Source organism: Carassius gibelio, chromosome A8 (genome assembly GCF_023724105.1).
Source record: "Carassius gibelio isolate Cgi1373 ecotype wild population from Czech Republic chromosome A8, carGib1.2-hapl.c, whole genome shotgun sequence".
NCBI classification, from domain to species: domain Eukaryota; kingdom Metazoa; phylum Chordata; class Actinopteri; order Cypriniformes; family Cyprinidae; genus Carassius; species Carassius gibelio.
Window position 1 is genome coordinate 18,824,442 of NC_068378.1, and position 24,243 is coordinate 18,848,684.

Here is a 24,243-nt window from a genome sequence, read left to right on the forward strand (position 1 = left end):
GCTTAGAGATCAGTGAGTTAGCTATTTTCAGGTAAATTTCCCCAAAAAGTGTAAACAATGCATTTCTTTTGTTTTAGTTTTTTGAGCATCTTGATCAACCGACATAACAGCATTGTTGTGAGTTTAGACTATCCACTTGACCTAGCAATAGAAGATGGGTAGTTTTTGTAAAATCTGCAAAAAAAAAAAAAAAACATTTATTTGATTTCATTAAAAATCCAAATTCATGAAAATGCTAAATGCTTGAAATCATAGTGTTTTCTGCCTGGATAAGTCAGTTCAGTCTACTGTTGTGTGGTGTGTTGCAGGTGTTGGTCCGTGAGGAAAATCCTGGGATACATTACCGTTTTAACCCACCTGTCAACAGAGATCCCCTGAGCAGTTACGCCTGGCATTATACATCCTGGTCCCGCTGCTCTGCTCTGTGTGCAGGAGGTGACTGTTTTCTGTTAACTGACACACATTATGAAATCATTCACACTTGGAAGTGGCATTGCAAGGTTTTCCTCAAAGAAACTGAATTGTGTACACATTCACAGTGACTACTAAATGCAGAAGAAAGTCAAGCTCTCCAACACTGTTTAAACATTGTCAGTTTGCCATGTCTGCCATTAGGATGTGTGTGAACACCAAGAACCCCCGCTTTGATGTCCCTTCCTATCCTCAAACTCTTTCCCTATTTTTCTTGCATTTATGCTTTGTGAGTTAATGACCCGTATTTGTTTTGCTGATAAGAAACTAATAGCTATGACTCAGAAATAATTTCCTGTCGAAAACATAGACTCTAGTGAGCTGCCTCGTAGGGAGAATTCTAAGCCATCATGAAGGTTTTTAGTTAACCACCATAATGGAGAAGACATAATGCATTAAAATAAATCCAAAATGACAGGTAAAATAAGTGTTGATTATGATGCTGAGAAGGGTTGTTTAAAAAAGTAATACACAGTATTAGGGGTGCTCCGATCAAGATCGGCCGATCGTTATGCGCATCTTCTCTATTAACAACGGCTCTGTGTAGTAACAGCTACTCTATGTGAAATCACGCACCTGATGGAATTAACCGCTGATAGATAACCGTCTTTACTGACGAGATGCGCATAACGATCGGCCGATTGTGATCGGAGCACCCCTACACAGTATATTGGTACCATATGTTATACAATATTTTGGTACCTATTGGTCCATATTGGATATAAGTCAACAAACAATGAAAAAATTAATTATGCATGGCCATTTCATCTATTTTTACATTTAGATTATCTTTGCCTTCATGTAACACTCAAAAGTTCATTTTCAAAAACACTAATTTCATAACACTACTAAATGTAATTTTTTTTTAGCAGATCTCAAATTATTTACTATGCTGTAGTAATATTTTTGTAATGCCTAATTACACTTGTAGCAATTTAAAACTTTTTACTTATATTTCTTTTTAAGTGATTTGTTTTTGATAGAAGTTCACCAAGACTGCATTTACTGTACTTGTTAAAAAATATAGTAAAATATTGTGAAATATTATTCAAGTTTTAAGTAAATGTTTTTTAATTTTAGATATTTTAAAATGCATTTTATTGTTATGATGACAGCCATAACTCCGGTCATTGTTACTTAAATATAATAAAAGGTAGAATAAAAGATTTTGAAAAATTTTACTGACCCCAAAACTTTTCAATGGTAGTGTATACAAAAAAATATATAATAAAAAACACCAGCCCATTTTTTTTTTTTTTTTTTTTGACTGTAAAATCTGAAATAAAATAATTTGTATTGGGCCATAATTCTGATATTGGTCACCAATTCAGTGACCTTATAAGGTTCCATTTCATTTCATTGATTTATCAGCAAAGACTCTTCTCTTTGTCACAGGGGTGCAAGTCCAGCAGGTAGTGTGCAAGAAACAAGCCGATCTCTCTGTGGTGTACAACCACTTCTGCGACAAGAAAAACAAGCCTAAAGACAAGAAAAGACCCTGCAACTTGGAACCCTGCCCTCCAACGTGGGTGTTCTGTATGATTTTGTGTGTGTGGCATTATCCATCCTGATCATATATGCTCCATGCTAAATATAGGTGCAAATGGGATGCCTATGGAAACTTGTGGTGATTTGATCATGCAATCCACATTCAAAAATGGTCTTGGATGCATATGGCCACATCAGATTTATAGAAAATGCTAATGTTTCCTGCTGCTTTCCAGACATCATTGAAGGACCACCGATTAGCCAGTCAGTGCAATTAACTATAATATGCAAATCACTCTTCCGCATTCACATATGCTAATAAATATTCATAAGCATATTTGTATGTTTTTTCATTTTAATAGCACATCATTTTCCATTATTTATATTTTTATATTTTATATTTTTTGTTTTTAAATTGTTTAAATGGTAAACTTTTTTCAAATTTGTTTCTTTCCTGGTGTACTGTACATGCACAAGACTTCACATAATGTCTTTGGTGTTCCTGACCAATGTAATGCGACTTGCCATCAATGCCTGATATTCTGGTATCTGTGTATCTGTCAGGTGGTTGACAGGAGACTGGTCAGATTGCAGTCGGAGCTGTAACGGAGGAGTGCGGACGCGGGAAGTGCTGTGTAAAAGAAAGAGCTCGGTAACAGAGGAGAAAGTCCTGGATGACGTGGTCTGCACCCCGCCACAGCCTTCCATCACTGAATCATGCAACAACCACACCTGCCCACCAGAATGGCATGCCCTGGACTGGTCTGAGGTAGAGAAACATCTGGGTCCAGTTGCATAAACTTAGACTCTATGTTAAGACTGTGTCTTAAGAACTAGTCTGACCAACTAGCAGTCAGCCAGGGTGTCTTATTTTTCAGGTTCAATTAGAAAATCTTACTTCAACCTTTGGTGTAATTTGGTATTGTCTCTTTGTTATCATGTATCTTTTGCAGTGTACTCCTATCTGTGGTCCAGGTTTCAGGTACAGAGAGATTTTGTGCAGAAGTGGAGAGAACGGCGAAACGTTGCCAGAGTCAGAGTGCTTGAAACAAAGCCGCCCGACCACCAGGGTGCGCTGCAACATAAACCGTTGTCCACCACCTCGGTGGGTTACAGGACCCTGGGGAGAGGTGAGAGCTCATTTAAAGCTGTGAGATTGTCACTTAGTGATTTCATCACAAGCACTTATATCATCTGACGTAGGTGTTTAATGTGTAAGCAAAATTAGATTATGCCTTGAATCGCTGTGAATGGCAAGAATGTTCTCCTTTTAATTGAATACACCTAATGTTCTCATTTTTTCCAAAATGGATGTGCTGAACTGTGATGTCAGACATATAAAAAAGTACAGGAATTCAAAATGAAAATGGTTGAGTCCAGATATGTGAGGTTCGAAAAAACGTTTTGTTGTTTTATACATGTTCCTGTCCTGTTTGCGTGTGTTTTTGTGTGTGTTCCAGTGTTCGGCTATGTGCGGTATGGGTCAAGAGATTCGTTCCGTACAGTGTCTGTCATACACTGGCCAGCCATCTAACGAGTGCCCTGAGACACTTCGTCCCACCTCCATGCAGCAGTGCAAGAGCAAGTGTGATGATAATGGCCCTACAGAGAACCCTGAAGGTTAGAAGTTAAAGGACAAGCAGACGCACTTTGCATCCCAATTAGCTGACCACTGGTCATATATACTATTATAATTAGTATTTCCAAATCATAGTATGTTGGAAAGAATACTGAAGTATTTTTGGCAAATATTGCCCCCAGTGGATTGCTCTTTTAGCTTTAGCAACTGTACTGATGCAATTTAAAGCTGCAGTCCATACGTTTTGCTTCTTTGTCACCATCTCTGTTTGAAAACCTGGAATTGCAGTTACTTGCTGAATTATCTTCCTTGCGTGGGTTGTACTCTGGCATGTCTCCAGCACAGATTAATTGAATGTTTTGAGGAGTATGTGTGGCAGTCAGTCACCGCACCTGTGTGAATCCTATACTTAGTAATCATAGATTCTAACGTACGTCTTGGAATATATGAACAAAATAAGATTTTTCACCATATATTTTTATCTGAACAAGTAACAAATCTGCTACGTTTGTTCGGACCAGCTGAGGAAAAAAGCCTAGTACCCGGGACCAATTTTTAACCAAAAAAATGTTCAGACTGCAGCTTTAATGACAGTATTATGTTAACTCAAATACATAAAGTATAGAGTGCTGCAGTGATTGCATCATGACTGCACTACACTGTACTTTAAGCACGTGAGTACTTTTTGAAGGCCAACCTGAAAGTTAGCATTACATTGGTTCCCTTGACAAAAAACTGATAGGAATTTTTCTATTGCAAGGCAAATGTCGAAATGTATTACATGCTTGAAGTCACTGGAAAATCTGAAAACATTGTGTGTTTTTATGATGCTAATTTAATTTCTCTGTGACTGACTGCACTTTTTCTGTGCCCCTTAGAGTGTAAAGATGTGAACACAGTGGCATACTGCCCCCTGGTGCTCAGGTTCAAATTTTGCAACCGTGCATACTTCAGACAGATGTGCTGCAAAACCTGCCAAGGACACTGACCTCCTTCTCACTCTCTTTCACTCTCTCTCTCTCTCTCTCTCTCTCTCTCTCTCTCTCTCTCTCTCATTCTCTATGACTCTCTCTCTTGCCCTGATTTTCTTCCCTCTCCACCCTCCCGTCATCTTGCATGGCCAGAAACGCCCATACTCAGCATTCCGCTGGAGGAGTGCTGTTAACCACTGGAAGACTGACATCATTGTGAGAGAAAGCATGGATGAAATGAGAGCGAGAGAGAGACTTGAAAATAGAGAGAAAGAGAGAAATCTATGCTGCATTCTTTCTCTCCCTCCAACCATCTGCTTTGACACTGCTGCTGTGAATACCAGTCTGCCTAAAATACATCCGTCGGTGTTTCTTTTGCTTTTCCATGTGGTGCTTTTGGCCATCACTGTCATACAGAGAAGAGTTTGGGAACTGCCAATCTCAGCAAAATCTAAACCTCAGTGAATAATAGTTGTCTGTTATTGTAATGTGTCATCTTTATTATAGTCTCAAAAGTTCACTCAGTAATTTTTTGTGTAGCGCTGGTTGGTTTGGACTTTGGATAAACATTATTGAGTGCATCTTTAAAGGGATAATTCAACCAAAAAATTAAAATTCTGTTATTATTTGCTCACCCTTATGGTGTTAAAAAGCTGTATGACTTTTTCTTTATTCTCAAGAACATCAAAGATTCTCAAGAACATCAAAGATTCTCAAGAACATCAAAAAGAAATCTTTGTCCATACAATAAAATGTCTATTTTTGTTTCATAATTGTTTAGAACAACATGAGAGTGAGTAAATAATGCATTTTTGGGTGAACTATCCCCTTAAGAGCCTTTTTCACTTCTAGCAATTTGCAAAGCAACCAACAGTTAACTATTTTTATAAGAATCGGTGATTTTAAACGACATGAGCGAAGATGCGGTTTTACCACTTGTCCTAAGAATTTTCACAGTGAAATCTAATAATTTCTAAGTACTAATCGAATAATAATTTTCCCTACACAGATTTTGCAACGAATTTCGCAAGTTGCAAAATCGCTGCGTTGAGCACCAGAAAGCTGTTTGTTTTGAAAGTGACTTCTATGTAAGCAGTGCATTGTAAATTACAACACTGCGCTATACAATGGACCTTTTGCAAAGAAACATTTGCCGAAAGTTCACTAATGTTACTGTACCGTAATGCTTCATGGTACAGATGATTGCTGCAGTTGAGAGGAACACTGACTAGCAGTGACTTGTTGGCATTGAACAATTGAATCATTGTCCATGTGAACTGCTCTTTAGAGAAACTCCAGATCACTCAGATATCTTAATCTCTCATTCAGTGTGGTTGTTGCTTAGATACTGTATCTTTTAATCTGACAGCCATGTGGCTATTTGCAGTTTTGGTGCTATGCAATTTTCTTGCCATCCAGTACAATAATGCTTACATTATATTAAGATACCGTGCATCAGTCAAACCTGGATGAACAATGAGCTATTTAGCAAACAAAGGGAAATAAGTGGTAGGGTCAGTTTAGCTTCTGTGCACAATGTAATAGTAGTTAGAGGTCAATGGAAGCTGTTGTTAAACCCATGTGGTGGTCATATTGTTGTTCGCTGACACTTAGATAATGTAATGTACTTCTAATGCACCACAAGTCAACATGCAGCAATGTTGGTGGCATTGCAGAATTGTGACGCATGTAACCTTAGTTACTGGACAGCTTCTGCTTCATTTTATCAGATGTGGGACAAAAATTCATACTCTCCCCTTTGAGACCTTTAAGTAATATTTTGGGGGGAGGGAAAAAGTAAAATGCCAATAACCTACATGACCTTATGCTATTTTTATTAAAAAGTACTACAATTTTATTCAAATTCATCTAAAGTCATACAATAGGTGTACATGGGTAAAATACCAGAATGTAAGTCATTGTAATAATGCAGAAGCAATGGCATTTGAATATGCATTTTAAGTGTAAAGGGAAGAATTAGGGTGGAAGTAATATTTTTTTCGCGGGTCTGTGTCTCACAAAAAAATAAAACATGTTTGGAACAGCATAATAGTGATTAAAGGAGCCATTTTTTGATGAACTCAGTGTTTTCGTAACATATTGATTTGATTCCCTTTCAGAACCTACAATTTCCATTTAACCTTTTCTAACCCAAATATCAGCCTTTAGCATAAATTTGCCAAATTATTAGGGACAGTCATCGTAAGAGAGCGATAACAGACCTTTCCCCTGTCCTGGGTTTTGGCAGCATTCATCAAATGTTTGATTTGAAGGGCAGATCTTGAAGAGGTGTCCTCTGTTCACGGACTGGTGGCTAATCCGTGGTGCTACAGTATGGTGCTATGTCTTTATTTGCCATAATCTTTGATTGTTTTGGTAATACATTTGCTAAGGGAAAAAAAAGCAAGATTCTATGAAAACTAAAAGTATTGTTCAAGTATCTTTGCAGAGACACTAGCTTTAAATCATTTATTTGGTACAATTATTATGTGAAAGATGAATATGCTGTTTTGCTTTTTGATGGTAAGCTTTTATCTTTAAATTTTGCAGTGTGTTCCTACATTTGCAATAACTGTAGATTCATTTTGTAAATGCAGTCACACTTGTTTATTTGGACTTTAATAGTGATTTTCACATACTGTGCTGTCATGTGCTTGTGATGTTTATTTCCTCTGAATTTTACGTAGACCAGTTGAAATGAATTTGAAATACGGAATAAAAAGATGCATTGTGTAGAAATAATATCCAATGTATTGTTATATCAGCTGTATACCGTTTATATCCATTTCCTATTTTATTATTTTGTTTTACAAAGACTTGGTAAGATATTACAGTTTTTACACAGTCTTCTGTCACATATAAACCTCAGACTTGTTGGCTTGTCATATGTGTGTGTGTTTTCACTGTATGTCCATCTGCACTGTACTTTTTTACTAAATAGAATATAAAAATAAACTTCCTGCATACTGATATTAAGAGGGTCAGATTTAGTGCTAATAGCAACTCTTTGTATGTGCATATTACATTTGCATTCATTATTTTTTTATTTTTTTTATTTTTTTAAACAGTCATTTACTAATTAACATGTATAATTTCTGCTGCAGGACTATGTGGACACATCTGTAGAGGACGACAAAGCTAAAACAATTAGAAATTGCACGTATTGGTAGGCTACAACTAAAATTATATTCATGGGCTCTGTGTGTATGTGCTGAGGGGCCTAGGGCCCTGCTGATCAGCTGACATTGTATACTCCCAGAGACCGTAATGGTTAGCTTTGTTTGTCATTTTTAGATTGTAATTTTTAGGATGTGATTTTAGCCTTGGGAGGCCCCTGAAACACTCAAACCAAATCTGTTTTTGAATTCGGAACTCCATGAAGAAGTTCAAACGTGGTTAGGGTGTGTTCAGTTTTGGTGCTTTGCAGGATGACTGTATCATTTCTGCATTTCGTGCAGTTTGTTGCCATCCAATCAACAGGAGGGGCTGCATCCTGTCACACCTCAGAGTAACGGCTGACTTTGAACCTGTGAGACATAGGTTTTGTGTGATCATGAGGAAGGTGAGTTAGACCAATTATGTGTCCTCTGTGTTTGTTGGCTTATGTGTGTGTGTGTGTGTACAGCCTATGGCGAGAGAGCATGCAACTTCTTCTTGTCTCACCTAAGGGTTGTGGGAGTTTGAGGAAGTGATCTGTGCTCAGTGCTTGTCACAGACTGCTTCCCTTCACTAAACTTTTGCTCGTGTGCTCTATAGTTTGCTGGTCATGGCAGGGTGCTGAGAAACATTTGGACTGTCACTCTCATCAAAAGAAGAACTACAAACGAGGAGAAACCAACAGTACCGGCATAATGGTAAAGTAGATATTTAATGCGTTCTAACTTTTATGACAGACTTTAAATTATTTACATATTTGTTGCTCATATTTGTCATTTTATTCCTTTATGTGCCTTTGAATAAGTGTATATAGGGTTATATAATCCTCATTATACTCGAGTCTAGTTAATAATTTTGGAAAGTTTCCTCCTCTATAAAATCAAAATGCTTAAAGGGGCTCATAGAGGATGTGTGAAACTATCTAAAAAAAAAAAAAAGTAGCCCAAAGAACAGCATCACACAAAAGAAATAGGACTGAAACAACTCCTTAAATGGAAACGGACTGGCCTCTGTCATTAGCCAATGCTTAATTCACCACAAGCATTCGTGACTTTTAATTCTCTCTTTTTTTTGAGTGCACTTGTTAACCATCAAGGTCTGATGCTGTCAAACCGGTGTAATGTTCGCACGTTTCCTTGCTACTGAGGGCTTTCGTGATGTCAGGGGCAAGGTAGCTTTGTAGCTGAGAGGAGTTTGAGGCTGTGGTGGTGCTTATGTAGGAAGTGTGCGTTTGACTTTGTGTGGCGAGAGGTTTAACAGAGGAATTTTCGCAACAGCAACCGGGTGCAGGGGTAGTGGGGAAGTATGTCAGAGGGGACTTGCGGTTCTTGTCAGTACTTCCTCACCGCTTGTACAGCTTTCTGAAGCTTGTGTCTTTCTCAGCCTGTACTAAAATGATCCAGCACAACTGGACTGCAACTTACATGGGTCAGACGATGCATGCAAAGTTGACAGGAACCACATTATTTTAGGAATAGTTTAGCAAAAAAAAAAAAAAAATGTTTTTTTAAATAAATAAATATTGGAAAGGGAAAGGAAATTCAACCACCATCCCATTAATTAAATAAATCACATATGCTATCTCAAAATCTTTCATTTCGGAATGACACACAATGCTGTGCATTAACCATTTTTGGAATATGAGGAATTGGTAGGCGTTTTTCACTGGTCAAGCATTTTTCACTATTACTATGACTATTAATATCTAAGAGGAACATTAGTGATGTCATTCCAAAATAGGTATTTAAAAGAATGTTTAAACTGTTCTTGACTTTGAAATGAAAGTCATTAGGCTCCAAAACAACCTCAAATCCTACTGTCTTTCATTGTATGGATAAAAACGAACCACTGAGACATTTTTCAAAATTAGTTTTCCAAAGAAAGACACACAGGCTTGGACAATCACTTTAAGTAAGGTTTGTCCTCATCAAACGTATCCCTATTGAGAACCATCAGAGAGGAAGAGGTTTTTTAAGCTCAAGAGTTGTTTGCAAGCAACGAAAGGCTTAGCCAAAGTATTGTTAGCTGTGTTTGGTATTTCTTGTTTATTTACTTCATGGCCCTTAAACAAGTATGTACTATATAGTATGAATGTGTATTGCATGAATGCAATCTGAACATACTACATTCGTAACGTTCTCATTGTCATGTGATCTACCAGCATCAGTTGTGTTGGTTCATTGCCATTCACAAATGTTCTCCCATCGCCTCATGGGATTGTTCAGAAGCACCACCCCAGCCCCAAAAAGCTCTCAGCTACCTAGCTCCCTTGCCCCTGACATCGTGAAACATGAACATTTCACCAGTTTGACGGCATCGGGCTTTGATGAGAAACCTACACTCAGCAAACAAAGGCCTCTTGGGATTAAAAAAAATGTCCATTTCAGAATTTCTCCTTCAGAATACTTTTCACCTGCTGGTTTACAGGTACTGTGAGTTTGGAAATAATACTCATTTTATTTGCAATCAGTGCCCTCCAAATCTATCATTATTCAGACCTGTACCTCAACACAGAGATGTCAGCAAGTCATTATGGCTGATTCATTGTCTGTCTTGCTTGTCAGATTGTGAATTGTATGTTCTTATTTCCTGTTTCTTTATTTCATCCAAACATTTCAGCTATTTCAGTATTTTTCATTTCTGAGTGATTTAAATATGCTTTCATTAGCCATTTATGGAATATAAAGATCAGTAGACAAAGGCATTTTATATTTTGGGGGGTATTATCACCTAGCTCTACTAGCAAAGAGGAACATGTACATTGACTTACAAATATGACTTTATTCTGTAGAGCGGGTGCTACATCGAGATTTAAACATCTTAGGTCATGCTTTGAGTCACACTACGAACATTATGTACAGCCTGTACTCTCTCAGAACCTCTTTGAGTGAAAGAGAAATATATCTTCAGAAAATCCAGTGTCAATCAAAAAACAGTTAATTAGTTTATAATCTTATACCTCTGCTGTAGCTCAGATACTGTGTAAGTACCATGACCATCCTCCATGTGTGGTGTTTGAGCTGTGGTTGAAACATAGTCTAGGAATTCAGACCACAAACCCAATGAAGGGTTCACAGCTTCCTAACAGTGCAACACATCAAAAGAAAAGAAGCCTTAAGGAGCTTGTATACAAAAACATCTGGTTTACCTCAATCAATGTTAAAAATCAATGTTAGGCCTTGACATGCTTGGGTTAACTTTGACCTCTCCGACTGTAACGTTACAGTGCTTTCTGTGTAAAAAGTAAGTCTTTTTATAAAAATATGTTGAACTTTTCACCTAGGGTCAGTTAAATCTAAATATAAGCAGACTACATTGTCATTATGCTACGTGTTACAGGTCATTTTGCTAAGAAAGCCACAACCTTTAATGTTATGGAGGATGTAATGCATCAGAACGTGAAACGTACATACAACTGGTCTATAACTTCCTTACATCTGCTGCCTGTTGCTTGGAAACAATTTGTGGTTTCCTGTTATAGTTATCACAGATAACCACCTTAGTTCAATCACCTAGTTATTTAGACTGGGAAAATTCCGTTGTATGGTAATTATTAGAGAACATACATTGCAACCAACCTATATTGACTTATTTAGCTTACCCTTACCATCACCTCAGTCGAGTTTTTATACTTTAAATAGAGGTATACTATGTATTTGCAGTGGTTCTTTATATTAACTTACGTAGGAGGAAATCCCTCTTCAAATGTCATCTTGTAAAGGATGTAGCTATGAAATAATTATGAAAGTAACCATTTTAAATTCTAAAGCTGAACACATTATCTTTTTTGTGTGTGTGTTTGCACACAACATTGCAACATTTTTTAGAAACATGTTTTTGACTTTGTATTTATGAAGATTGTGTTTCCTTTTTAAACAAGGAGCCTACATTTATGTGAACAGAGATGCACATCTCGGTTCAGCTTTTAGCTTCTCCCATTCTCTGACTGCAATCGCCAGTGGTTAGAAATAGTGGTAAATACTTTAAAACAGGGAAGATTGAAAGAGGAACTGGATGCTGTAAGTCTGATTGAAACACAGCTGTAAGTTTTCCAAAGGCTGTGTCTTTCACTGGCTTGAATATCAGTGCAGTATATGTGAATTAAACAATGTGTTCCTTTGCTCTTTGTATGGGATATAAGTAAAAGGGTGACATACTGCCTATGTAAGCAGAAACACGTACAATTTTTAAATAAGCTGGGGTTTTTTTTCCTTTTGGATTTACAGTAATTCAATGCCATCAATGGAGTTTTGTTTCCATTGAGATACATTGAAATGCTCTGCCTAAAATTTACCCTAAGCCTCTTCAAAAGTCAGTCTGGCTTCATTTCACTTTTAACATTTTAGTCAATTCTTGATCAATATAATCCAGTTTTTATCCAGTGTTTAAGTAAGTAAAATGGATTCCGGATGTTTTTCCATATAGTATTTACATTTCTTTGATCTCAGCATCAAAGTACCATATACTGTAATATCTTCTGACTTCTCGTAGACTTGTTCAGTTTCTAGTATGAATCAATGAATGATGCATTTATATAGCGCTTTATTGTGTATTGCTGAACACCTAAAGTGCTTTACAATTATGTTGGGACAAGAAAGCACGGGTTCCCTCAAGATTTATTATGATTAAAACAAGTCAGTTGCTAAATAGGGTCTACAATAGCATAATGTTTTTTTCTTAAAGTACATGAACTTAAATCTTTGTTGTAAAATTCCTGTAAATGGACTCTATTCTCTCTCTCTTTCTTTCTATCTATCATCTGTCCTTCAGGGCAGTAAGTATCACTGGCAGAGCCAGAATGTCAAGCAGAGTGGTGTTGATGACATGGTGCTTCTCTCCAAGATCACTGAAGATGCCATCGTGGAAAATCTCAAAAAGAGATTTATGGACGACTACATCTTTGTATCCTTGATATGATAGCGATCAGATAACTCGAGGGTGGAACAACACACTCCTCTCAGCTGATCGGTTAGCACTGTTGGTGTTGTTGCCGTTTTTAAGACTTCGATCACAAGTTTTGTCTTCCTCTTTTGTTTACATGTAACAGTTCGCACACACTTGCTTCCTGATTTTACGTGACACTTAGCAGCCACTCTTTAATTGCATGGGAACAAATACGATTTCTCAGTAAGATAAATACTTGTTTTATTTCTAGATTTCTTTGTCAAATAAATTTCGACTATTCATCACAGAATCACCACAAAAACGGCTGAAAACATTGATAATATGAAACTTTATGATTTTTGAAAAAACAGAATTGGATTTCATTTAACTGGATTGTTCATATGTCCTTAACTGTGATTTTAAGACCTATATAGGGTCTGTCTTGATATCGGTGAATCCCTTCAAACAGATGCCGTACTTCACTGACCGTGAGATTGAGCTCTACCAGGGAGCTGTAGGTCAAATACAATGAACCCTTAGTCAGTCATGTAGCAGATTTATCTTGTATTTAACATGCCATATTCATAGCCATCTCTTTTTTCTTTAGGCCCAATATGAGAACCCACCGCACATTTATGCTTTGACAGACAACATGTACAGGAACATGATGATTGACAGTGAGAATCAGTGTGTCATTATCAGGTTTGTGATGTTCGCATGAAACAAGCCGCTTCTTTCAATGCGGATTTGATGTTCTTCCTGTGACTTGCCACATTCAAACCCCAGGCCGTTTTCACATGCAGGCCACACCTCTAAATTAAACCACAAGCGAAGAATTATCAGGGAATTTACATGACTCGCTTCTGGTTCAACGTTTAAAGAAATCATTTTTTTGTATGCATTTCCAGTTCTGAGTAAGCTGTCTGCGACCTTTCACTGTCTAACAACTCGAGGCAAAATTTGCTATCTCAGCCGTTTGGCAGAGATAAACATTTCAGTATTAGTGTCACCAATATCAACGTTTTACTCTTTTTGGTCCCATTCTCACTGTTGGACCGTTCCTTCCCTTATTTGTCACACCCACAGAAGCCTTTGCAGCAGTGGTCACCATTCTTAGTAAAGTTTCCTTCCTGATTTACACAGGCAGTGGAGAGGAGCTTGCAAATGTTGTTTCTTAATAGCTTTCTTTGCTGCCTTACTGTCCAGCTGAATGTAAGTTTGTATGAAAGTTCCTCTTTAGGTACTGTACCTTACAGACCATCACATCTAATGAACTAGAACAAATCTAGTGAGCTTTAGACATAACCAAACAAATATTTAATAACTAAGAATAACTATTTCCCAGTAGAACAGAATAAATAAGTTGAATTAATTTAGCCATTAATTCAATCATTTTAACCAACCATTGATATTTTACAACCAGGATATTGTAGGCACTGCAGTATGTTATCTGATTGACCAAATAGGGACATTTTAGTGTCACAAGATGTGTCCTGATGCCTTCCTACTTCCATTTTTTGGGTCTTGGCCAATGAGGATGAGAATTACCATATGTAGGCATACCATTTTATTCAGCTTACGAATGCTATAATTTCTTTAAAAAAAAAAAGAGAGAAAGAATTAAAACTGGGTTTAATTAAAAGCCACTAACCACAACTTCCTGTTTAAGTGACACCACTTTTTAAAAGCATGCTTGTGTGAGTGTGTGAGTGTGTGTGTGTGTGTGTGTGAGAGAGAGAGAGAGAGAGAGAGAGAGAGAGAGAGAATGTAAATTGAAATAGCACTGATATACAAGTGATGAATTATGTTGAATCGGGGTGACTTAACATAATCAGGGAGTTGTGTTCCTGTCTTCTGTATGTTTGTGTTCAGTGGAGAAAGTGGAGCAGGAAAAACAGTTGCTGCTAAATACATTATGGGCTACATCTCTAAAGTATCAGGAGGAGGAGCTAAAGTACAGGTAACAAGTGGTTAAATATCTCGGAACTTTTTAGCATGCGGCAAATGGCAGTTATAAAGCTTGTGCTGTGTTGTTTTTTGTTGTTCAGCATGTGAAGGAAATTATCCTGCAGTCGAACCCTCTGCTGGAAGCCTTTGGCAATGCGAAGACAGTCCGCAACAACAATTCAAGTCGCTTTGTACGTTTCACACTCACGTATATGCAGCTCAGTCTGATGAATTTACAACACGCAAACCTGTGTCCCATTACTATGAGTAACAATAGCTCAATTGACAGGGCAAATACTTTGAGATCCAGTTTAGTCGAGGAGGAGAGCCAGACGGAGGGAAGATCTCCAACTTCTTGCTGGAAAAATCAAGAGTCGTGAGCCAGAATGAAAGTGAAAGGAACTTTCACATCTTTTACCAGGTAGGAAAATGTTATAATTATAGATCCATATTTTTTAAACAGTGTCTTAAATATAAAATGTTTTATATAAATCACAGAGATCTCATTTAATAGAGTTTAGAAACCGAAAATAAGTCACCATCAAGACTAAATTTAATATATGCAATAGTATTAAAATAAGATATATTATATAAATTACATAATTTAAATAAAATCAAAGAAATGAATAATGGCATCATTACCTAATGGGTAGGTTTAAGGGTGGGTTAAGGTGTAAGGGATGGGTCAACAGTGCAATTATAAATGTAATTACAGATCTAAGTCCAATCTATAAACATGTATGTACACAATAAGTGCATTATACCAAATGATTAATTTAAATGTAAGTGCATAGTAGTTAAGGTCACTTAATATAAAGTGGGACAATTTTTTTTTTAGGCTTTCTGACTTAAAGACTCATCTAATCTCTGCAAATCCCCAGCTGTGATCCTCGAACAGTCTTTGGCCACTCAAACTCTTCTTCTCTCTACTTCTGTGCATTAGGACGATATAGACACGCGTCCTCTTCCAGGCAGATTTATAATATCTTTAGTTGATTGTAACTTCTTAATTATTGCCCTGATGGTGGAAATTGGGATTTGAAATGCTTTAGCTCTTTTCTTACAGCCACTTTCTATTTTGTGAAGCTCAACAATATTGTTCTGCACATCAGAACTATATTTTCTGGTTTTACTCTTTGTGATGGATGATTAAGGCAATTTGGCCTTTGTGTCCTTCTATTTATAATCCTGTGGAAGAAAAAGTCATGACTGGTTAATTTCATACTCCTAGTCTTTTTTTGCCTGGTGTGCAAAAAAAAAAAAAGTTAAATATGAATGGGAATATACTTCAGAGATACTTCACTCCTAAAACTTTCTGGGGGTGCCAATATTTGTGGCATCATATGTATCATATGTCATTTTCAAAATTCATAGAATTAAAAGTTAAATTCATGTTGCTGATTACATTAAATTTTCAAATTACTGATGGGCCACATGAAAGGCTATTGAATTAACCACATCTCTTTCTCTCTCTCGCTCAATCTATTTTCTACCTTTTTTTTTTTAGCTAATAGATGGTTGCACGCCTCAGCAGAGGGAAGAATTGGGAATTATGACTCCAGATTACTACTTCTACCTGAACCAGTCTGGAACATATAAGGTGGATGGAACTAATGACAGCAAGGACTTCCAAGAAACCATGGTGCATATTTTCATTTATATCATCCTGCCAGATTATGTGTATCTCTTCTCAGACACATTGAGAACAGTCCAGTTTCTGCTACTAAGACCTTTGCTGTTTTTGATGTCTACAGGAAGCCATGCAGGTGATTGGCATACCAGAGATGTTTCAGAGGCAGGCGCTGCAGATTGTAGCTGGCATCTTACATCTGGGTGCCGTCAATTTCATTGAGGCGGGAAACTACGCGCAGGTGGAGAGCACGGACTGTGAGTGATATGTGGATGAATTGTGTCTATTTGCTGTTCTGAGATCACTCAGTATAATTCTGAAACCACTGACTGTCATAATAGTAACTGATTATTTTGAGCTTTGTAAATGTTCTGTTAGACTTTGCGTTGACATCTTTTACCCTGCTTTCAACACAGTACTGGCGTTCCCTGCGTACTTGCTGGGCATCGACCAAAACCGTCTACAGGAGAAACTCACTAGCAGGAAAATGGACTCCAAGTGGGGTGGTAAATCTGAATCCATTGATGTGACTCTGAACAGAGAACAAGCATGCTACACACGTGACGCTCTCTCCAAAGCACTTTACGCCCGTCTGTTTGACTACCTTGTTGAGGTTAGCAAACAGTGCATGGACACCCAATAACTGTTGTTTGAGATGAAAAAATATTTTTATATATATATATATATATATATATATATATATATATATATATATATATATATATATATACACACACACATAGATATTTTTTTGCTTTTCTCTGTTTGAGCAGGCAATAAATAAAGCCATGCAGAAACCCATTGAGGAGCTCAGTATTGGTGTTCTGGATATTTATGGATTTGAAATTTTCCAGGTGAATATCGTCTCCTTTTATTGATTGTTATTGAATATTATAATGAGGGAATTTTAACCTTCTAATCATTAATCAGTCAGTTAGTCATATTTGTAATTTTAATTGACTCTAAATATGCATTGCCATTCAAAAGTCTGGGACTCAGTAAGAGTAATAAAAAAAAAGAATTAAATTAATACTTTTATTTAGAAATAAAGCCTCAAGTGACAGTAATTATTTATGATGTTACAAAATATTTGTTTTGCAAATTAATGCTGCTCTTTGAGCTTTTTATTAATCAAAGAACACTTAAAATATAGAACCTTATTTTTCATCATTAAGCAGCACAGCTGTTTTCAACATTGATAATAATAATTATTAAATATTATTAATTAAAATATATTAAATAGATCATTTTAATGATATTTTAGAATTGTAATCAAATTTCACAGTATTAATCTTTTTACTCTATAAGTGAACAAATAAATGCAGCCTTGGTGAAAATAAGACACTTATTTCAGTAACATTATAAAAATCGACCCCAAACATTTGAATGGAAGACATATTTTGTGTATGTGTGCGTGTTTTATTATTATTTTCAAGTGTTAATGTCCTTAAGTGACATACTGTGAAAAAAAAATGAGTACATTTTAATTTAATTCTATTGTTAATAACAATTTTTCTCTAGAGGAATGGTTTTGAGCAGTTCTGTATCAACTTTGTGAATGAAAAGCTGCAGCAGATCTTTATTGAGCTGACACTGAAAGCAGAACAGGTACAACAAACAGCTCTTTCATTATTCTTCTCACTATATTCCTCTTGATGTGTGTAAAGTCGCAGCCTGACAGACTTTATTGTTCTTTACTTCCTACAGGAAGAGTATGTACAGGAGGGCATTAAATGGACACCCATAGAATACTTTAACAACAAAGTTGTGTGTGACTTAATAGAAAATAAACTGGTAAGCCCGTAGAGAGGCTGTGCTATATTCATTATTAATAATCATTTTGATTAGCTTTGTCAGCTGTAACCCCGTCCCCTCCTCAATCCCAGAATCCTCCCGGCATCATGAGCGTGCTGGATGATGTTTGCGCCACCATGCACGCCAAAGGAGATGGAGCTGATATGACTCTGCTTCAGAAGCTACAGGCTGCGGTGGGGACGCACGAACACTTCAACAACTGGAACTCTGGTTTCGTCATTCACCACTATGCTGGCAAGGTGTGTTACGACTTTTGATCTTTAGTGCTTACCAACCAAAAACAATTTTGAACAGTAGTGTAGCACTCCCGAATTGCTTCTCATTTCTGCTTCTTTGATTCAGGTGTCGTATGACATCAGCGGATTCTGTGAGCGAAACAGAGATGTGCTTTTTCCTGATCTCATAGAATTGATGCAAAGCAGCCAATAGTAAGAGCTATCCACTAATTCTCTCTTTTTCTCTCGTGTCATAAGAACTGTTTAAGGTTGTTTTAGGTTTGGTAAAAAGGTAGAGAACTTCATGTAACAGAAAGCCAAGGAAACAACAGTACAAAGACAGATGAGAGTAATCAATTTTCCCTGCAACTTGTTTTCTTGCAAGTGGACATAACCATTTTTCCCCCGTAATCTCAGTCAACGTGTTCCAAACATCCACAAAATATTGATCTCCCTTGACATTGCAGTGACTTCATCCAGAGCCTCTTCCCAGAAAACCTCAACACGGATAAGAAAGGTAGACCAACCACCGCTAGCTCGAAGATCAAAGTAAGACCAATGTTTATAATAAACTCATATGGCACACCTGCCACATTTCCTTTATCTGGAGTCACTCATTGACTGTCTGGTCCACAGAGACAGGCCAATGAGCTGGTTAGCACACTGATGAAGTGCACACCGCACTACATCCGCTGCATCAAACCCAACGAGACCAAGAGGCCCAAAGACTGGGAGGAGAGCAGGTGAGCTCATACAAATAAGACTCCAGATATTTCGCAAAGATGGTGTAAATGAACTACAACATGTGCTATTCATAAATTTCACTTTTATCTTCTCAGAGTGAAACATCAGGTGGAATATCTTGGCTTGAGGGAAAATATTAGGGTACGACGAGCCGGCTTTGCTTATCGTAGAATCTTCCAGAAGTTTTTACAGAGGTAAGAGTAAGCCTGAAAAAATATGTTGGACAAAAATATATTTTAAAATCGTTTCATATGGATATTTTAGTAGCATTGCAAAGCATAACTTGAATTAGCTCTGGGATTTTCTAGTTAAGAAAATGAACCTCAGGTGAGAGAGCTCAAATAAATTAGTCTCGGGTGTTAATCTCTGCGGAAATATCGCTGGTGTGTTCATCTTGACCTCTCAGGAGTGCTAATTTCACAGGTGATTTCCCAGGTGTGTTCATCTCTGTAGTTACAGAAAAGCACTTGTGTTTTGCTAGGTATGCCATTCTTACAGCAGAGACGTGGCCTAATTGGCGTGGTCCGGAACAGCAGGGCGTTTTGCACCTCTTGCGTTCTGTAAACATGGACACAGATCAGTACCAAATGGGACGCACCAAAGTCTTCGTCAAGAATCCAGAGTCGGTGAGGCTCAGGAATTATCAAAAAAGTCACAAAATGAATTAAAAAGACATAGAACACCTATAATAAGGCCTAAAAAGAAGGGAATAAATAAACTGTGGGTCGAATCTGGACTTTCCCTTAAATCCCGTTTCAACTCCCATTTCTTTTAACTGCAGCTATTTTTGCTGGAGGAGATGCGAGAGAGGAAGTTCGACACATTTGCCAGGACCATCCAGAAGGCGTGGAGGAAATTCATCGCCAGGAAGAAATATGAACAGATGCGGGAGGAGGGTGAGTACAAGTTTATAAAACCTGGAGACTTCTTCCATAGAGCCTAACAGCATCCTAACAGTCGCAGAACTTCATAAGTGACTGATCGAAGCGGTCTACCATGTGCCACACAAACTGTCTTTCCATTCATTTCACAAGACTTTGCTGTTAGCATTATGCTAAGCTAATGGCAGGATCCTCTAATAAACATAAATAATACACTGCATAAACAAATTTTGGGTACAATAATCTATTTGTAATTATAAACAACTTTTTAAAATGAAACTTCTAGGTGATTTAGGATTAAATTAATTACATTTATTTATAATCCCCTTTTCTGTTTTGTAATGTTTACATTGCATATGGTAAGCACTAATAATAACACATTTTACATATGAAGTTATACACTTTCTTTCTCTCTCTGTCTAAATTTCAGCCTCTGATATACTGTATAACTTTAAAGAACGACGTAAGAATAGTATAAACAGGAACTTTGTTGGCGATTACCTGGGAATGGAAGAGAGGCCTGAACTCCGGCAGTTCATGCTCAAGAGAGAGCGAGTTGACTTTGCAGACTCAGTCAACAAGTTTGACCGTAGGTTCAAGGTGAGAAACCAATAAGCAAAAATGATGTGTAGTGTTCCTTTCAAACATTAAGATTATTAATGTTTTTGAAACAAGTCTCTAAAATGCTATAGTCTCTAAAGTCTCTTAAATTTTTTAATGTAAATTTTATTCAATTTAAAATGATGATTTAGGGTCCAAAAAAAACAACATTTCTTCTCATTATCAGTGTTGACAACAGTTGTGCTGCTTAATATTTTAGTGGAAACTGTGATACGATTCAGGATTCTTGGGTTCAGGATTATTTCTCATTGTTTTCTTTAGTCTATAAAGAGGGATCTGATACTTACACCGAAATCCATCTACCTAATCGGTCGGGAAAAGGTAAAGAAAGGACCAGAGAAAGGCTTGATAAAGGAAGTTCTGAAAAGAAAGCTTGACATTAAAAGTGTCCATTCGATCTCTTTGAGGTGAGTAGCTGCCTTATACTGCCCGTTTAGTCTATGCTAGTGCAAAATAAATATATATATATATATATATATATATATATATATATATATATATATATATATATATATATATATATATATATACATATACACACACACGTGTATAATATGCACACACACACACATATATATATATATATTTTTTTTTTTTTTTTTTTTTTCTTAGTCTAGAAATATAGTGGCATTTTTGTTGCAATTGCACTTTGCTCATTTAACAAGGAACAACTAGATGTGTAAATATTCACATTTATTCAACAAAATATTGCAATTGCAAATCCAAAATGGCATTACACATTTATACAGATATACACCTGCTTTTAAAATCATTGTCTGTTATTTAAGCTCTGAGCCTGAGCATTTATTCTGTGTCTGCTTCATACACAATAGTGCTTACATGCTGATTTATTTCTATGTGACACAAACCAGCTGCCAGACCACCACTGCTGCTACAGCAGAAGAGCGTACGCGGAAGTTCTGCTGGGTCAAACTATTTGCAAAAGTGCTAAAAGGAAATTAACAAACAGGAAATGAGTTAATATTTATGGCAGCTCAGCTCTTTTTTCTGCCTTATATGGCAAGTCTGAGTGAGAATGAAAGCGGTTTTGAACAAGAGAGAGAGGGATGGTGATCGTCTACTTGTTAAGATGATGTTTAATGATGATATATCAGAGACATGTGAAGATAATGTAAAAATCAATTACACATTAGTCACTTACTATTACTGTGCTTTGATGCCCTCTCTCATGCCCTCTTCTATTTTTTCCTTAATTGCTCTAAATCTTTTCATTGTATTAATTGTCAAGCACCATTTGAGCTGTTTGAGTTTTGAATGACTGATGAGAAAATGTCATTTGTTGGATTTTATTTAAATGAATTTACTGTTAGGTCTTCCTTGACTTGGTATCTTCATAATCACACCCAGAACTGTTCGTATCTTTTTCTAATCATATCATAATTATAAAATGCTAATAGTGAATGGTTTATAAAAAATAAAATGTTAAAAGTAACACAATTCTATTCTGGTATTGATTAAGACTTAAAGATGGAGCTATAGGGGATGTTTTTTTTTATGTTTTTGAAAAAATCTCATACAGTTTTACAAAACAGTCTACAGAACTATTACAAAAAAATAAAAATAAAAATTTATATTTGAATATATTCTAAAATGTAATTTCCATCCAGCCATTACTCCATTCCTCAGTGTCACATGATCTGCTGATTTCTTATATTTGACAATGTTGAAAACAGTTGTGCCTATGAATATTTTTGTTGAAACCATAATACATTTTTAGGTTTCTTGAATAGACTAATAAAAATAAATAGAACAAGGAAATGGAAAGTTCAAAAGAAAGCTCAAAAAACTTTTCCAAAGAAATAAAAAATAAATGAAACAAGAACAAAAACACTGGGTTAATACTGGGAAACTTATATTGAAAACTTCTGAATTTTGTTTGGACAAGCACCATATTTTCTTCAGGAAATGTAAAAAATGAGTCTTCTTTTATTTCCCTCCAGCACAAGGCAAGATGACTTCTTCATCCTTCACGAGAGTGAGTATGACAGTCTGCTGGAGTCCACATTTAAGACTGAGTTCCTCAGTCTGCTGTGCAAACGTTATGAGGAGCAGACCCAAAGCAAACTCACACTGTCCTTCAACGACAGGTGCTCATAACTCTCTATCTTTTACTCTCTATTGCATTGGACTCATTCCAGAGCGGTACATAAACTAATATTTTGTGCAGGCTGGAGTTCCGTGTGAAGAAGGAGGGCTGGGGAGGAGGCAGCTCACGTGTGGTGGTTTTCCAGAGGGGACAGACCGATGTAGCCGTCATCAAACCTGGAGGAAAGACCCTTACTATCACTATAGGAGATGGACTACCAAAGACATCCAGTACGTGAGATAAATGGATGGATGAAGTGTGTCAACAGTGGCACAAAAAAACATTGCGCTTTACTGCATGTTTTTTTTTTTTTTTTTCTCCAGAGCCAACAAGGAAAGGCATGCCACAGAGTCAAGGAGGGAGAAACCAGCCACGGCACAGAGGTAAAATTCCTAATGGATGTAATTAAGTTCAAATTCTGAGCTTAAACTGCTATACTGAACCATGTGGATACATTTCTATTCCCTCTATATTTATTGAAGCCCTCTATATGATGTGATTTTTGACAGGGGGCCATCAGAACGGGGCTGCACAGTTTGCCCGGGGTGGTGCACAACAGCAGCATCCCTCACAGAAGGAAGCGACGTACTCCATGCCAGTGAGGAACCCTCCACCTAGCAACGCTCTTCCTAAACTGGGATCGCAGAAGAATCGAAGAGGCTCCAGGCCAGCCCAGAATCAGTCCACGAACCTCGACTTCCTCAATGTGCCTGATCAGGGCATGTCAGGGTAAGAGAAAACAGATGCACATGCCCCTACAAAAGCATCTCAAAACCAGTTTTTGTAAGTACTAAACAGTCTAAAACTTCCCAGAATGCAGCGGAAAAGGAGCATCAGTCAACGCCCTCCACCGGCCCCCTCTAGCCGTCCCAAACCTCAGCCCCGACCACAGGGCCCTCGTTGCAGAGCGCTTTACCAGTATTTTGGCCAAGATGTGGATGAAATTAGTTTTGATGTCAATGACGTCATAGACCTTCTCAGTGAAGGTGAGACCTGGAAATAAGAATGTTGTCAATTCGATTCAGGCTTTGTGTCTAATGCTCCTCTGGGTTTCCTGCAGATCCATCGGGGTGGTGGCGAGGGCGGATTCATGGGAAGGAGGGTCTCTTTCCTGGAAACTATGTGGAGAAGATCTGACCTCTGCATGTTAGCGAGGTCACACTGATGCACCTGCACCCTGACCTTTGACGTCTAACCTCCTCTAGATCATGGAATCCTTTAGGCTCTGGGAATTTGGACTCAAGCCAGTGACAAGATCAGTAGGATTTTTTGCAGAATTTTATGACTTGTTTTTTTTTGTTTTTTCTTTTGTTTACAAAGACTCTGCACTGTCCACAAATGACCACTTGGCTGTGCTGTTGTGCAGTTTGAAAGATTTTTGAGAATGGTTTCTTTTTTTCAAAGGGAAGAACAACAATCAAAGCCTTTTCCTCAATTTTTATGTCCGATTTCCTGAAATTTTCTGTAATATGTAAAAATATTTTCTATGGATCATTTTTTTTTATTCCATTTTATTTCTCGTCATCTGTGTAAAATCTCCATTCAAATCTTTATAGAAAGTATAAATTGATGTCTGATATTAGCAGTATTAAAGAAAGCTTTGTTTTACATGTTCAGTGCTGCACTATATTAAATTTTAAATGAAAAATCTAAGAAATATTTATATTTATATTCCTAATATGTCCTAATGTTTTAGCCACAAATGTGATTATACTCTCAAAAAATAAGGAATAT

The 24,243-nt window shown here is 37.0% G+C and overlaps 2 protein-coding genes across 3 annotated transcripts in view; both read left to right on the forward strand.

The window, feature by feature from the left end:
- The window catches only part of LOC128018759 (A disintegrin and metalloproteinase with thrombospondin motifs 10), a 58,785-nt gene extending 51,300 nt beyond the window's left edge, over nucleotides 1-7,485 (forward strand). The window contains exons 20-26 of one of the 2 annotated variants that reach the window (XM_052604503.1): nucleotides 309-435; nucleotides 1,867-1,996; nucleotides 2,524-2,728; nucleotides 2,913-3,089; nucleotides 3,420-3,579; nucleotides 4,417-4,547; nucleotides 4,580-7,485. In XM_052604503.1, the coding sequence (XP_052460463.1) occupies nucleotides 309-435; nucleotides 1,867-1,996; nucleotides 2,524-2,728; nucleotides 2,913-3,089; nucleotides 3,420-3,579; nucleotides 4,417-4,526 (909 nt within the window). In that variant the 3' untranslated portion in view covers nucleotides 4,527-4,547; nucleotides 4,580-7,485. Of the gene's footprint in view, nucleotides 1-308; nucleotides 436-1,866; nucleotides 1,997-2,523; nucleotides 2,729-2,912; nucleotides 3,090-3,419; nucleotides 3,580-4,416 lie in introns of both variants that reach the window. The other variant, XM_052604502.1, reaches the window with a different exon arrangement.
- Nucleotides 7,486-7,910: 425 nt separating this feature from the next.
- LOC128018760 (unconventional myosin-If) lies at nucleotides 7,911-24,157 on the forward strand. The gene is made up of 29 exons (XM_052604504.1): nucleotides 7,911-8,071; nucleotides 8,266-8,363; nucleotides 12,436-12,567; nucleotides 12,974-13,063; nucleotides 13,157-13,251; nucleotides 14,422-14,509; nucleotides 14,598-14,687; nucleotides 14,786-14,917; nucleotides 16,004-16,138; nucleotides 16,251-16,383; nucleotides 16,543-16,739; nucleotides 16,900-16,980; nucleotides 17,648-17,734; nucleotides 17,834-17,920; nucleotides 18,013-18,180; nucleotides 18,284-18,369; nucleotides 18,624-18,705; nucleotides 18,793-18,899; nucleotides 18,996-19,094; nucleotides 19,382-19,526; nucleotides 19,682-19,796; nucleotides 20,212-20,381; nucleotides 20,664-20,809; nucleotides 22,364-22,510; nucleotides 22,591-22,739; nucleotides 22,833-22,892; nucleotides 23,019-23,238; nucleotides 23,323-23,495; nucleotides 23,570-24,157. The coding sequence occupies exons 2-29, from the start codon at nucleotides 8,361-8,363 to the stop codon at nucleotides 23,644-23,646; spliced, it is 3,294 nt and encodes a 1,097-aa protein (XP_052460464.1). The 5' UTR covers nucleotides 7,911-8,071; nucleotides 8,266-8,360; the 3' UTR covers nucleotides 23,647-24,157.
- Nucleotides 24,158-24,243: the final 86 nt, after the last annotated feature.